This window comes from Pseudopipra pipra, chromosome 17, assembly GCF_036250125.1.
Source record: "Pseudopipra pipra isolate bDixPip1 chromosome 17, bDixPip1.hap1, whole genome shotgun sequence".
NCBI classification, from domain to species: Eukaryota; Metazoa; Chordata; class Aves; order Passeriformes; family Pipridae; genus Pseudopipra; species Pseudopipra pipra.
The window spans coordinates 2,890,323-2,905,868 of record NC_087565.1 but is presented as its reverse complement, the minus strand read 5'-3'; the positions used below and the strand labels follow the sequence as shown (position 1 = coordinate 2,905,868).

The 15,546-nt window shown below is 61.9% G+C and overlaps 1 protein-coding gene across 1 annotated transcript; it reads right to left on the bottom strand.

The window, feature by feature from the left end:
* Positions 1 to 1,909: 1,909 nt before the first annotated feature.
* Positions 1,910 to 14,890, bottom strand: VSTM2L (V-set and transmembrane domain containing 2 like). The gene is made up of 4 exons (XM_064673775.1): positions 14,688 to 14,890; positions 7,052 to 7,221; positions 5,904 to 5,954; positions 1,910 to 3,318 (listed from the first exon to the last, which is right to left on the bottom strand). Exons 1-4 carry the CDS (start codon positions 14,794 to 14,796, stop codon positions 3,007 to 3,009), a joined length of 642 nt encoding a protein of 213 aa, XP_064529845.1. The 5' UTR covers positions 14,797 to 14,890; the 3' UTR covers positions 1,910 to 3,006.
* Positions 14,891 to 15,546: the final 656 nt, after the last annotated feature.

Here is a 15,546-nt window from a genome sequence, read left to right as displayed (position 1 = left end):
TGCAGGTCAGCTTTATCCTTTTTTAATATCTGTTCAGTGCTTAACGCTGGTTGGGTTCTGTACAAAGGAGCCTTCAGAGCTGGTCTGACAGGGCAGCAGGGAGGTGAAATACTGCCTTTGGTCTCCAAGCACCCTTGGGGCTGGTGCAGTTTTCTGGGTTGTTGTAGCACTTGATAAAACTCATCCATCAGGTGCAGATGCTGAATCCAGCCTGGCTCTGCTCGCCTCTGCAGCAGTGGGGGCTCCGAGGACCCAGCCTGCCCGTGCCAAGGCTCACCATCCTGCAGGACAGGCACAGGATTTGAGGGCAGCACTGTCCCATCACTGCCCAGTGCCCAGGAACCAGCCACATCCCCCAGCCTGGGCTCTGGCACAGCTGACTGCACTGAGACCCCCAGAGAACCACAGCAGCAGTGTCTCCCAGTGCTCTCCCAGAGACTTTCCCCATGGCCTCAGCGGGTGGGTGTGGGTGGCAGGAGAGGCTGGCCTGCCTGTCACACAGCCACCTGTCACAGCTCATCTCAGCTTCGTTATCGCCCCTGCTTTATTGGAGGCAGAGTAAATTGCTTTTGTCTGAAGCAGGATAATGGCCGGGAGAGAGACTGTGTGGAAATGGCATTTTCATGAGGCTGGTTCCTCCCCAGCAGTGACTTGCATATTTAGCTCAGCCCCTTCACAAGCCCAGGGGCTTCACTGCTGGCACCCTGCTCCCCTGGCTCACCCCATTCCAGCCACTCTCCCTGAGGAGAAGAAGCCAAGAAACCCATGTCCAGCCACCTTCTCCATGCACAAACCTGGATAGGACCATGTGGGACCCCCACACCCAGGGGCACAGTCCCACACACAGCTCCCAGCACCAGGTGCTGCTGGGCCCCACACATGAACCCAGCAGGGTCCTCTCCTCCAACACCTGCTCCCAAGACTTCATATAAGCTCAGCAAAATTAATCTCTTCTAATAAAACCTGTTATTGTTAAAGCTCACCTCTGGGTTTTACAAATCACTAGACTGTGCAGCAATTTGTTTACTCCCCTTTTGAGATGATTTGCAGCCTACTGCCCTCCCCAGCTTGTCTCTTGCTCTTCCTGTGGACTGTGTTTTGCTGCACCAGTGACCGATGCCTCCTGATCCCTCACCTTCCAGCCATCCCATTCCCTGACTGGGAGAAGCCAAATACAAACCCAACCCCTTGGCTCTGCCAGGGATTGCTATGGCACAGCCACCATTATTGCTCCTGGCAAAGTGGAATTTTACACCATCAGTCTCTCACCCTACAGCACCTAAATGTTTTTCTCTTGTGCCCTTTTCTCCCCAAGGCCACAGCTCCCCGGGTGGCAAAGGTGACCGTGGCTCCACAGGCACCAGCTCCCTGTGCCCATTCCTGCCCCTAGCACAGGCTGACACCAGCCAGCTGCCCTTACTCCTTCACAGCACAGTGAGGAGCAAGTAACAAGCTGCAAGGGAGCTGGGGGACTTCAGGCATCTGGGGCCAGGCTGGGCATTGCCAATGCTGGGAGCTGCTTTCCCACCAGAGAGGCAGAGCCAGGTCCCAGGGGCAGTCAGCACCCTGCTTTGGGAACCCCCAACTGTTAGGCTGGAAACCCAGGCCGGTGTCAAGGATGGCAGCCCACCCAGCCACCCGCAGTTCGGAGCAACCCCAGCTCACCTGGGACCCAGCCGTATCCTACACCCCTCAGGGCAACCACAGCAGCAGCTCCCTCCCAGGCTGGGTAGGAGCTCCCAGGCTGCAGCTTTTAACTGCTCCGAGCCTGCAGCTGCAGGTGATCATGTTGATGCCCGCCCCCATCGCCATCCCCATCCCAGCCCCACCAGCCCCGTTTTAGCCAAGGCAATGCCAAAGCCGTGTCCCCTCGCTGTGCCACAGACAGAGAGCACAGAGCCGGAGAGGCTTTGTTTAAAGAGCTTTATTAGCTGCAGCAGGTCTGGTGGCGGCAGGCTGGGCGGCACGGGCAGGGGGCGGCAGGGCAGCAGTGCCTGGCACCCGGGCAGGAAGGCTCGGGACCCCCTGTCCCTCCCCACAGCTCTGTCCCCAGTGGCAGTGGACACCCGAGGGGGCACTGGGGACAGGCTCTGCCATTTGCACTGCGACACAGGAGCCCATGAGCCAGACCCTGGCCAGGGCAACGTGGTGCCCTGGCGTGGGAGGGAGGGATGCTCAGCTGGCAGGAGGGGCCGTGAGCCTCGCCGGCACGGGCAGCGGGATGGGGGGAGCACGGGCAGGGCTGGCAGATGAGCCCCTCTCCTCCATCAAATGCAAAGGGCAGGAGGAGCGATGGGTGCAAGAGGCCAGCTCCGACAGCACGGCTCCCTGGGCACACACGGAGCACGGGCAGCTGCCTGGCTGAGCGATTCACGAGTGTGCCAGGAGCGTGCCAGGAGTGTGCCATGCCGTCCTTCCTCTGCTGAGCTCAGGCCTTGACGTGCTGGGGGGCTTCGGGGCAGGCAGGGGCAGGGCAGGGCAGGGAGATACACGCGGGCTGTAGGATGGAGGCTGGAACTTAGATAAGCACTGTGGGGCTGGAACGGAGCAACTAAACGGGGCAACCTACGGGAAAAGGCGGCTGGTTCTGCGAAGCACGAGGGAGGGCAGGGAAGGTACCATGGGCAGGGGGATCTCCACTGGGTAGAGAGCTCGGGCACAGCACAGCCCGCGGCACTGCGGTGGCATCAAGCAGCGGGCGCCCGCCCACAGAAGGCCGTGGGGATGAGGACCAACCACGTGCGGGCACACACCCTGGCCCCGGGCACAGTCCCAGCGATGCGCCCCTGGCACGGACACAGTCCTGCTCCCGCACCAAGCCCTGGCACCGCTGCACCACAGGGCTGGGGGGAGAAACCTGCGGCGGCCTGTGGGAGAGGGAGGTGGTGGGGGGTGGTGAACAAGATGGGGTGGTGGGGCCAGTCTCTGGCAGGGGGTGCGGGACCCTCGATGGCTCCGCTGAGTCCAGGGCGGAGGGGGGCTCCGGCGTCCCCCCACACCGCCCGCCTACAGCACACAGGACGTGTCTGCCGAGCGCTTCTTCAGCTCCCTCCCGGCTTTGTGGTGGTGGTGGTGGTGGTGTGCGTGGGCTGAGCCCGGCGCGGCGAGCTCTGCCAGCGGGGCCCCCCGCAGCTCGGTGTCCTGGGGGTGCCCCGGGCCCCCCGCTGCCTCCACCCGCAGGTACGCCTTCACCTTGTGGTGCCGTGCCTTGCCGTCGCTGGAGTCGATCACCCGGCACTCATACGTCCCCTCGTCCTCCAGCTTCACCCGCGACAGCCGCAGCTTGTGGGAGATGTTGCTGCCGACCACCTTCACCACCTGCAGCAGGGCAGATGGCAGGTCAGGTGGTCCTCAGGACTCCCACTTCCCCCCAGACACCCAGCTCAGTGCCACCTCTGACCGTGTGCCACCATTCCATGCCCCAGGCGCGTTCTGGGGAGGACATGGTGCAGGTGGGCAAAGCCGGGCAGTTGGCACAGGGGGGACCCAGCCCCAGCCCAGGCCTGTGGGATGATGGAAGCTCTGGCTCACACCCGGCCACGCAGGGCTCGGAGATCGATGCGGAACCACGCCGGCTAATTAGCTTTTCTACCAAATTGATTCGCTCTCAGTATTTATCACCCAATGAAATTTAAGACTTACTCACTAGCCAGAGCCGTGGCTGCTCTGGGCTGGGTCAATAAATCAGATTTATAACCCGCCCCGAGGCCCCTGGCTCCGTTCCCTATAATCACACTGGATGGCAAAGGCCATTTTTCTACTCGCCGCTGCATTTGTTAGCTGAGGATTTTATGGTGTTTGGAAACGGGGCCAGAGAGAGGCAAAATCTGCCCCAAATGGCAAAGGAGGCAGCGTGGAGACCAGGACCCCTCAGTGTCCCCACAGCCACACAACGTGAGGGCAGCCAGCACATGCAGGCACATGCACACACCTGCTCACACGTGAGCACACATGAGCGCACACACACTGCTGTGTTTGGCTGCCCTGCACACCATGGGCTGCTGAGAGGCAGCTGGTGCTACAGCTCATGGCCAGAGCCACCCCAAAGGGCATCTTGGGGCTGCTCAGAGCCCATGTGCAGCCATGAGTCCCAGTCCTGCATCATCAGGATTGGGGGTCTGAACAGGACAAGGCAGGGGCAGGAGCTGCCAGGTCCCGGTGAGAGCGTGCCCAGATGCTGAGACTGTCATGGGAAAGGAGCTTCGAAAAAACCTCTTTGTCGGGAGAGCCAGAAGTCACTGAAATTAATGGCTGGGAAATTTAGAACTAATAAAATAAAACCCCAATTTGCTGGTGCCGCCAGTGGCCACGGAGCCACTGCCCAACAGGTCACCGAGCCTCAGGAGGGAGGATTTTATGACCATCCATAACTCTTGTGGCTCCGCCAGCAGAGACAGAGCAGCAACGGCCCTCACTGACCATGGGAGCAGGGCAGAGCCCCTGGCACGGCCAGGGTGGGCAGATGTGCCGTGCCCAGACCCAGCTCAGCCCTGTGCCGTGCAGGGAAAAAAAATTAACCCAGACCCGTCATGTTTCCCTTCTCATCCCCACAAAGTGCAGTGGCTCCAGGCAGAGCCAGTGCCTCCAGCACCAGGTGTGTTTGGTGGATAACAAACGGCCAAGGGATTCCTGGCATGGTGGCTCCTGAGTGGGATTTACATCACCTCTCACCGTTTGGTGCTGCTGTTTGTTCCCAGTCACCCGCTGCCATGGCAGTACCACAAGTGCCATCAGAACCACATGTGTTCATTTACCTCCTCCATTCCGTAAACACTTCATGATCAAGGACATTCGAAATAACAATAAATAAAAGAGGTTTGAAGCTCCAGCCTCTCCCTGCTGGCTGGATCTGGAGGAGGCAGCAGAGGCGTTGCACCTCTAGCAGTTCAAAATAAATCCCAGTTACACCCTCACACACGTCGATTCCATCCCAGAGTGCAATTAACTGCCTAATTATGCTGAGATGAGGGGGAGTGTTCACCCAAGGATGGCTCCATGCACCTGCCTTTGCCCCTCCTGCCCTGGGAGCAGGGCTGGGGTGGGACATGGGGAGCAGCACTCTGAGCCTGCAGACAGTGTCTGACAAAGCCTGGCAGAGCCCAGGCTCTGGATGCTCCAGGAGCAGCCCTGGAACTTTGCTGTTTGTGGGGCAGCAAGCCACAGCACCCCGGTAAGGACAGATCCTTGAGGAACCTGCTGAGGTTTGGATGTGGATTGCGGGTGTGAATTGATCAAAAGGGACGTTGACCCTGGAGGGGGATTTGTTACCAGCAAGAGAATCACATGCTGATCCCTGCAGACGGGCATAGAGAGGTGATGCCCTCCGCTGGGAAAGGTTCTGGCACTGTATTCCTTGTAAAAGACTCTTGGTCATTTCCTGGGGATGAGGGACTAATCCTGGGCATCTGGACAGCCTTATCCCCCCTTGCTTGCTCAGCGAGGGAAAAATGGAATAGCCAGGAGAGGCTGGCAGGGGAGGGGTGATGGTGGGAAGCACCTTCCGACACTGCTCTGTGCCTGTGGCACCCCCAAACACAAAGCCCCCCGAGACAGGGAGAGCCAGGGGCAGATGCTGGACAGTGGAAGGCCAAGAGTGTTGTGTTTAACTGATTAGTGTCTCCTCATTCTGCTCACATGAGCCTAAATGGCTTTGGGATGCTAATCCGCTGAGCCAATTGGATTACTTTATCCCTGGCATTAATGTGTCGCTCAGATACCGGACGGGGCTCAGGGTTCAGGCTGTGCCACTTGGTGCCAGGAAGAGTAGGTCACCCCCAGCACCAAGCCAGGGCAGACCCAGCCCTCCTACCCCAGTGTTCCCAGCCTGTGGCACTGGTGGGATGAGCAGAACATTCCAGTGAGCCCTCAAGTGCAGCCCCCCAAGAACCATCACCCAAACTCACGCTGATTTTGGTTGCATCCTTCCCGGGCTCCTCTGGTGGTGATGATTTCAGCTGTGGGAGGAGCAGCATGGGGGGAGACCAGAAAGGGAAGAGAAATGGTCAGCTCAGCTGGGAGTAGGTAGGAGGCCACCGGACCCCTTCCCACCCCCAGGGTGGCTGCCCCAGGCAAGGAGGAAGAGGGAGAAGGGAGAAGGGGCTGCTCAGCCCCAGCATAGCCAGGCACCCAGGGCAGATGGAGGCACACCAGGCACCTGGGATGGGAGGAACTGGCAGCACTACAGCGGCCAGGGGGCATGGGGTGCTCACCCACAGGTCCCTGGCATCTCAGCTCCATCATCCAGGACGGGGGATGGAGCCCCCATCGCTGTGCCATCACCACTGCAGCAGTGCCCCCCATCCCTGGAACCCTGTCCCCATCACTGCCAGCACCTGCCCCCATTCCTACCAATAATCCCCTTCAGCAGCCACTGGCTGGGCATTCCCAGTGCCCCCACCACCCTTGGCCCCGCCACCCTTGGCTCCTGGCAATGCTCCTCTTGGCAGCTCTGCCCCAAGGCTTCTCAATTTATGGCAACACCAGCAGCAGCTCTGCCAAAGACAGGACAATAAAGGCTCATTAAAATCCCCAAAGCCGCTTCCCATTCTTTGGCCCTTATCTCTGTGTGAACAGAGAGAGAAATAAAGAGAAGGCTGTTTGCCGGACCAATACACAGGGAAACAGGGAAAAAAGGGAGGGATGGAGGGTGCAGGGCCAGGAAGGACGAGCAGGTGATGAGGTAGGGGAAGGCACAAGCACAAAAACAAAGATTCTACCTCAGACTGGTCACAGGGATGGGCCAGGCGGACCCTCAGCTGGGAAGGGCAGCCAGGACAGCCCAGCCCCGTGGGCCTCAGAGCACCTCAGTGCAGACAGATGCCATGCAGTGCAGGATCCTGCACCAAGGGAATCCCCAGGCTTTCCTCGGTCAGTGCAGAGAGGGGTGAGACCCTGCTCTGCAGGTCCGGTCAGCACTGGGAATGCTGCTGCGGTATGGGGTCCCCCACCAAAACCCAACAGTGGCTGCAAGCAAAGCCCCTTCCCCTGGGCAAAGCAGGGAAGGGCTCTGCCTTTCTGTGCTGCTATGGAGGGGGAGGACGAGGGGCATTACCTGGCTGGAAGCCCACGTCTGTTTGTCTGTCCAGTCCTTGTGGTTGCGGACGTACCACCACTGGATCTCAAGGGAGTAGGAGGGGGAGCCGGTGCCGCGGAAGGAACACGCCATCTCCACGTCCTCGCCCGCCTGCGCCGTCATGTCGTGGGGGGTCTCGGTGAAGAGGGCTGCGAGAGACAGAGCGAGGGCTGCAGGTTCCTGCAGGGGCACACCACCCTCCCGGCAAAGGACGATGCCTCCAGCCATGTGAGCGAGGTCTCCAGGAGTGCCTGCATCTGTCCCCAGCCAAACAGACCCCATCCCCTCAGCAGAGCAGACAGGTCCCTGTCATCTGCAGCTTCCCCTTGCCTGCACCGGTGACCCGTCCCCAACCCCGGCAGAACCACCTGGCCTACCCAGCCCCTGGCACTTCCCAAAGAGCAGTGGGAGGAAAGGGAGGAAGCAGGAGCCTGCGGCCCCCCACTCCCACAGCACCCCTGGGGCCTCTGCCCCAGAGTGAGTGCAGGACCCCCTGTGCCTCCAAGGTGTAATAAATAAATGAAGCAAAAATCGCATCTCTCTCAGATCAGGGCACAAATGAAAAACAAATCCTCGGTTAATGCAGCCCCAAACAGGCTCCCACATGCCATATGGTTTGCTTTCCTCACTCAAAACAAATATTGTTCGGAGATGTAATTAGAATTCTTTTCATCTCCTCTGGAGAGATTGTTGTTCCTCCATACAGACGGCCCCGGCGTGCCGGGCTCCGCCAAACGCTGCTGCCACGTTCTCTGATGGCTCCTGCACGGCACAGCACCGGGACAGGGCTGCCAGCCCCCTGCACGGCACAGCACCGGGACAGGGCTGCCAGCCCCCTGCACGGCACAGCACCGGGACAGGGCTGCCAGCCCCCTGCACGGCACAGCACCGGGACAGGGCTGCCAGCCCCCTGCACGCCCCATCACTGTTGTGGCTGCAGAGGCTGCCCTGTGACTCCCGTCCTCACCCGCCACCTCATGCTGCCGGCACTGCCGGCTCACAGCCACTGTGAGGTCCCATCGGTGCCACCAGAGCCCCCTGGGACACACAGCCTATCGGGAGCAGCGCTCTCACCAGCCCTGATCCGTCTGAAAACCAATTATTATCAGCCCAGACGAAAAGCTAATACCTCTAATATCTCCCCATCCCTCTGGATGTGTGGAAATCCCATCCACTTATCGCTTTCCTTTAATCCATCTCAGCAGGGAACTGAGGAAAATACCCAACACCACGGTTTACCGAGGCCGGGTCTCCTGGTGGGGTTCCCAGTGTTACTCCTACACCCCATTTGCCCAGGACCCAGCATCAGCAGCCATTTGGGTTCTGTGTTGGTGAGTGGAGGGAGCCACTGCCAAAGGAACAGTTCTGGGGGCCAAGGGCTGTGGCAGGAGCAGGAGGGTATCCTTGACACAGGGAAAAGGGTTCCTCTGTGCTCCCACCACGGTGGTGCTGAGGCTGTTGTGTCCAGCTGTTAACCAGCACTCGCCCACCTATTCCCTGGCCACAGCCAGGATCAGGCTCTTTCCCCACAGGATTCCTGCTGGAAGAAGTGAAGGCCAAAGGCAGTGGGTCCAGCAGAGGCTGTGCCAGCCCTCTGGGTCCAACAGCTCCAGCAGTGGAGAGGCAGAGTGATGACCTGAGGGCTCCAGCCAGGTCCGAATTTTTCTAAACACAAATAAAATCTGCTCCCACAGACAGGAATTCGGCAGAGGAGTGGAGAAAAGGTTGGATTGAATCAAGCACATTCTTTCTTTCCGATTTTAGTTGGGAAGCATATGTATTAATTAACCCCAGGGCTCAGCCACCTTCAAGTGCGTCCAGAGGAGGGCAGGTCCCATGGATGGATGACCAGGGTCATCACCTTTGCTGGGGACAGATGTCTCTCAGATGTGCCCTACAGCAGCATCGTGTGTCCTTCCCAGTGGATGACACAGACCTCAGATGCCTGGACAGAGGTGATGGGGTGAGGACAGGAGCTGATGCACTGCCCAGCCCCAGCTCTGCACTTCCATGAGGACATGGGCAGAGGGGATCAGGATCCCACCAGGCAGCCCCCAGCCACGAGTAGGCCCATGGCCGGGCGTGGACCCTGCACCACGGCAGCCAAGCTGCCTGGACCCTGCTCCCACCAGCACCAGACAAATCACCAACGCTGGCCAGTGCCTCAGCCCCTCCACCACCCCAGCCCCCTGCCCACCCAGGCCCCTCTGTCACACAGCACAACCCCTCTCCTCCCACTGACATTGTTGCAGTGTCCCGGTGGCGGGAGGGAGGGGGCCGTTGGGGGCCGTTGCTCCGCGTGCTTTATGGCCTGCTACCTGTCATAAACTGAGCACACCAGGATCGATAAATCTTCCAGGAAACAAAAATCAGGGGAAATAAAATGAACTCAATGGGGAAACACAGATAAACGGAATTGAAAACGCCTGCTGGGACAGCTTGGTGCTCTCATAAACTGGAGACAGACAGGCTGTGTGCTCCCTCCCTGCGGCGGCACCATCCCTCACCGCAGAGCGGGTCTGTGGGCAGCGGGGATGGGGCAGCCCCCACCTGCCCTCTGCTGGGGGCAAGGGCAGGTCATGCATCGCCCCAAGTACCTGGAAATGACCCACAGACCCCAGTTCCCATGGCCCCCCACCACAGCCCCCACAAGGTACCAAAGACACCCACGACTGGAGCAGCACCGTGGGCACGCACTCGGGCTAATGTTTGTGCAAACATGTATTGGAGGGCAATTAAATATGCATTGGACGTTTGCAAATGCCTGTTAATCACCCGGTCAGCATAGGCATCTGGTCTGGGAGGGATTTTTCCCCTAAGCCATGGCAGTACCAGATAGTTGGAAGCCTCTTTCTCTGCCCAACAGAGCTGGAGCCCCTCACCAGAGCCACAGCTGGGCTGGTAGGGTGGCACATGTTGGGAAACAGTGGGGCTGGGGTCTTGCTCTGTCCCATGCTGGGCACAGAGGCTGGAGGAGCTGAGGAGCCCCTCTGCACCCACTGGCATGTCCATCCAAACCCTGCCCTGCATGCCTGGCACAGGGCCGGCTCTGACCTGCTCAGTTTGAGCTGCACCACTGCAGGAAAAACAAACGTGCCCGACAGCATCCACCACTGCTGGCACCCTCCCCAGGCACCCACAACCCCTCCAGCACCTTCCCCTCCCCAGGCATCCCTGACCCGTGTGGCTGATGGAGGGACAGCCCCGGCTGCAGCAGCACCATGTCCCGCTGGCAGCAAAGGCACCCGAGGCACATCCCGGCACACACACCGAGCAGGGACCCAGAAGGGGATGGATCCTCTTGGGTGCCACAGGACCCCCCACCCATTGTTGTGGGCTGCCTGAGCAGGACACACCCCGGGACATCGGAAGGCACAGAAGGCACCTCCGGATGGATCCAGGAGCAGAGGCCTGGGCGCTACCCCAGTGCACTGGCCGTGTGACCCACACTGTCCCCACCGCGGGGACACCGGGGCTGCTGCGCAAGTCGAGCTAGAGCCTCCCTCCCCTTCCCACCACCGCTAACAGCTGTGGATGCCTCTCCTCCTGACAAGCCTGCGAGCAGGGATGCTGACCCCAGGGCGCCGAAAACACATCACGGTGCAAACCGCTGCATAAACACGGCGTGACGGCGGCACTGGTGAGAGGGGGCAGGTGGCGCTGGCTCCGGCCGCTGAGCCGGGCAGAGGGCTTGGGCAGCGAGCGCAGCTCCCCTCCAGAGCCATCTTTCTTCCCACGAGACACGTCAGGCTGGAGTGTTGTGGCCGTGGCTGAGGCCGGGAGGCTCCCGCCACATGCTGGGGATGGCAGTTCCATTGCTCTGCCCCTGCTTACTGTCACATTAGCAGCAGAAGGAGCTCAAATTTGCAGCATGATTTAAAAACAAAAAAATATCCAGCTAATTCAGTGAGACTGTGATCAGGCCAGCACTCACTTCACTGGGAAGATGGAATTAACCTTGAAACCTGCAGGTATTTTCAGCAGTGCCCCATCGTGTCTGGATGCTCCAGCTCCTGCCCCCAGTACGTCCTGCTGCCCTAATGTTTAACTGCTGCAGGGAGAGATGTCAGTGGTGAGTCCCCCCAGCCTGGCCCTGGGTACACAAAGCTTTACCCAGGCAAGGGGACTCACTGCTCCTGGCTGGCTCCTGGGGAGTCGCAGTTCTCAGACAATTCCCTCGCAAGGGGCACAAGGAAGAGCTGTTATTTGATAGCATAAGTACTAAAGCCCTAAAATGGCCTTTTTTGACAGCTCCCAGTGGGACCCCAGCAGCACGTGCAGCCATCCTGCAGCCACCACTCGCTCTGGTGCTGCTCTCTGCCAGCGGATGGTTCCCAGCAGGCAGGAGCTGGGATGGGGCAGACAGGAGCTTTGCTCTGCTCAAGATCAGCCCCCTGGTGTCACACCCAGCACCCAAAACATGAGCCACCGGCCCTGGCAGCCACTGCTGAGAGCTGCCCACACCACACAGTGCTGATACCATCCCACAGAGCCGGCAGTGCCCGGTGCTCACGGACACGGCCCCCTCCTGCCCAGCTCTGCCGGATCCATCACTGGTGGGCTCATCCCAGTCCAGCTCCACACGGAGCACACACTACAAGGCACCAATTCACCCAACACAACCGAGCTCAGCTGACATCCCTGGTGCCCAGTTGAGCACCCACTGCAGATGGAGCTGTAGGGAGCAGGCAGCCAGACGGGAAAGAAGCCTGCAGGAGGGGAAGTGGCCATGGAGAAAAGGAGCTCAGAGAGAGCCAGAGCCATCAGCAATGGGGCCAGGAAGGGCTGTCTGTCCCAAGGCTCATGAGTCCCACTCGGACAGTGAACCAAAATCCCAGAGGAGCTATGAAGGGGAGAGCACTCACCAGGTCCCCACCTGGGTGCCTGCCCGGCCTCTGATGAAGAGGGGAGCAGTGGAGATCATCCAGCTCCCTGGTCCCCTCCAGGTCCTTGCTCCAGCCCTGCCGTGCTGCCCACGGCTCCCAGACCATGCACAGCCGTGGCAGCTGCTGGTTTGATTCCCACCTCGCTCACGGGGAACGTTATGATTAAAATTAGCTGTCACTGTCCTAACGTAATAATTCCCAGTGTCTGGCCCGTCGTCTGTCAGCCGCTTCAAGGGAAGAGAAAGCCCAGACGTTTGATGAGGAGAGGTGTCAGATGTAATTGCGTTGAATGACTGCACGAACAGCAGCAGGAAAAACACATCGGGTGGAGAATTCCCATCAGGAAGTGTGAAAAAATCCGGCAGAATGCAAAGTGTTTATGAAAGTAATTGATAGAATAATCACCGGGGTGTGCGGGAACGGAGCGGGGCAGTGCCCTGGGGAGCCCGGGCCCCGCTCCCTCCAGCCTCCAGCCGCGGCTCTGCTGACGGTGAGGAGGTACCGCCTGCGCACGATGCCGGGAAGGAGACGGGCTTGTCCTCCTCACCGCACCTCTCCCCTGCCCCGCTCCGGAGCCAGCAGGCTGGGAAGGCGGCTGGAGCTTCCCAGCCAGCGCGTGTGAAAGCCGATGGCAGCAGCCCAGCGTGCACAGGCTGCAATGGGGGGCATGAATAATTGAAGGCGCCAGCCTGAGGAGAGGAGAGAGGGGGGAGAGGCAGCGCTGTGGGTAGGGGAGGGATGGCGGGAGGGATCCTGCGGCTCAGGCGCTCTCCCAGGGCAGATGGAGCCCATCCTGGCTCTATCCTTGCCCAAGGCAGAGCCTTTGCTGTGCGGGCAGGGAGAGGACTTTATCTGACTGTGACTTTTCCCTCCCCACAGCCCTGGCTGCCCTGCGAGCAGAGCCTTGCTGACCACTGTGGGGTGGCAGGATGGGGGAGCCGCCCGTGCCCCGGGAGTGCTCACGGTCACTCGGCCATGCCTGCGGAGCACATGCTGCTCCCGGTCAATTCCCTCGCTGTGAGCAAGTTAAAAGGAAGAGCGAAGCCACTCCCGGGCTGTGCCAGAGCCTCGCGACACTGTGGAGGCTCCTCCAGGCCGCCAGCCCCGGGCAGAGATGGCAGCGAGCTCCGGGCACTGCCTGCTGCGGGCAAAGCCTGGCAGGACCTGCCCGACCCCACCAGCCACAGCCGAATCCATCCCACCGGCCCTGCCTCCTCTCCCGCTCCACATCCCCGACCTGCCGGACTCTTCACGGTGCGGAGGGAAAGCTGTAGCAGCCTGTAATGAAATGATCAATCTCCGATCTGCTAAACAGCGATTTATACAGGTTTTCAGCACACACGGCTTTTATCAAATTGGTATTCACCTACTGAACACAAATGGCTTATTATACATGACCCACTTATTCACTGCTTTTCAGTATCGTTAATAAAGGTTTCTGTTGTGATTAAGTGAGTTGCTGCAGAACTGCTCGAGTAGCAAGCTGTAATGTGGCTCCAAAGTGCACTCACCCTCCCAGAATATTTCTTCTCCTTGGCTCCCTGCTCCCTCGCAGCGACCATTTCACTATTTATTTGCCTACTGCTGAATTTCTGAGGGGAGCAGCAGCGGCTAATGGAGGCTCTTCACCCACCTCTCCTTCTGGCATGCCAGGCTGGCAGGTCTGGAAACTCTCCCGTAATGATCCCCCCACAATGCAGAGGCTGATCACCCCTTCCCTGGGCAGGCAGGTACCTGCTGGCCCACACACTGCACCGCCGAGGGACATCGCAAACGGCGGGACACCTCACACCTTCCCCTCTGGCACGGCCCGTGGCGTTGCGAGCCTGGAGGCTCCTTGGGGCAGAGAGTGGATCCCTCTGCATGCCAGAGCTCCGGAGCTGGGCGAGGGGAAGAGCTGGGACCCCGAGCACCCAGCACGCTCCCGTGGTCACTCCTCGGGCTCATATTTCACCTTCCTCGTGTCACCCCAACAGAGAGCGAGGAGGGTCTCGGCAGCCTTCTCCGAGGGGGCTCTGTCCCCTGTCCCCTTCTCGGCACCCACAGGGAAACTGCCCCCACGCCAGGACAGGTTCGTCACTGGAGAGTGCAGGATGCAGAACAGGTTCTCCTTCCCCAGCGCCGGTGGGTCCGAGCGGACCCGGCAGCACCGACTCGCGGAGCCACCGCGCACCGGAGCGGGCGGAGGAGCGGGAGGCGGCGGAGCAGCCCCGGTGCCGGGGCGTGGGGCACCGCACGGCGGGGCGGGCGGCGGCAGCGGGCGGCGCACCGGGAGGCACCGGGAAGCACACGGACACGGGGTGCAGACGGCAGCCGGCACCGGGAGGCTCACGGACACGGGGTGCGGGCGGTGGCGGCACCGGGAGGCTCACGGACACGGGAGGAGGGTGGCGGCGGGCACCGGGACGCACCGCGCAGAGCCCCCGACTCGTCAGCGAAGCGGCGGAGGCAGAGGCCGCCCCCCGGGCCCCGGGGACGGGAGCGGCGAAGCCCAGCCTCGGCTCGCCCCGGCCGCCCTCCGCTCCTCGGCGCCGCCGGCGCGACGGACCGCGACGCGGGGCTGCCCGCGGCGGCGGAGCCCGACCGGGACCCCCGACCCCCCGCACCCGTCCCGCTGCCCGTGCAGGGACCGCCCCGACCCGCCGCCAGCCCCGCGGGGCACCGAGCCCCGGGAGCGCCCCCCACGCAGCCGCCCCCCGCCCGAGCCCCGGCCGCCGCCGCCGCCTCACCGCTGCCCGTCGCCGGGGCGTCCCACGGGGGGTGCCGGGAGGCGGCGCCGAGCTGCAGGTAGAGCCCCAGGTAGTGGAAAATCCCCAGGGCCAGGGCCAGGGCGCCCATCTTGCCGCGGGCGCGTCCGTCCCGGGGGCGGCGGCGCCGCCGGGCCGAGCCCTGTCCCCGGGGCTGCGCCGCGGTCCCGGCGCCGCCGCGCTGCGGAGCTCTTCCCTCGCGCGGAGGGCGCCGCGCGCCGAGGCGGTGCCGCGGCTCGCCCGGAGCCTCCCCCGCCCGGCGGAGGGATCCCGGCCCGCGCGCACCCCCCAAGTTTTTTTCCCACGGTTCATTCTTAAACTGCGCGGGGCGGGGCCGCGCCCGCCGCGCCCACGCGGGACCCCCCGACCCCCGCACTGCCCCCCCCGGGACCCCCGGCACCGCTGCGACCTCCCCAGCCCGCCCCGCCAGGACCCCCCAGCACCGCCGGGACCCTCCGCACCGCCCCGCGGGGACCACCGGCACTCCCCGGCACCGCGGCACCCGCGGGTCCCACCCGGGGAAGGGTGTTTCCCCGCGACCCCCGGCGGCCGTGGGTACGCTCCCCGCAGGGCGAGACCCCCGGACGCCGCCGGTCTCGGCGGGAGCGGCTTCAGCACCCGGGACAGCGCCCGGCGTTGCACGGGGCTCCGCCCGACCAGCCCGATACGGCACAGCCCGGTGCGGTACGGCCCGGTACAGCCCAGCTCAGTACGGTCCAGCACATCTCGGCACGGCCCCAGCGTCTGCAGACGCAGTGCCCGGGGTGCGGTGCCCGGCGGGTTCGGTGCCCGGGGCTCCGGCTGCACTGACTGTGGCCGGGGCCCGTCTGGGGGTAGTTTG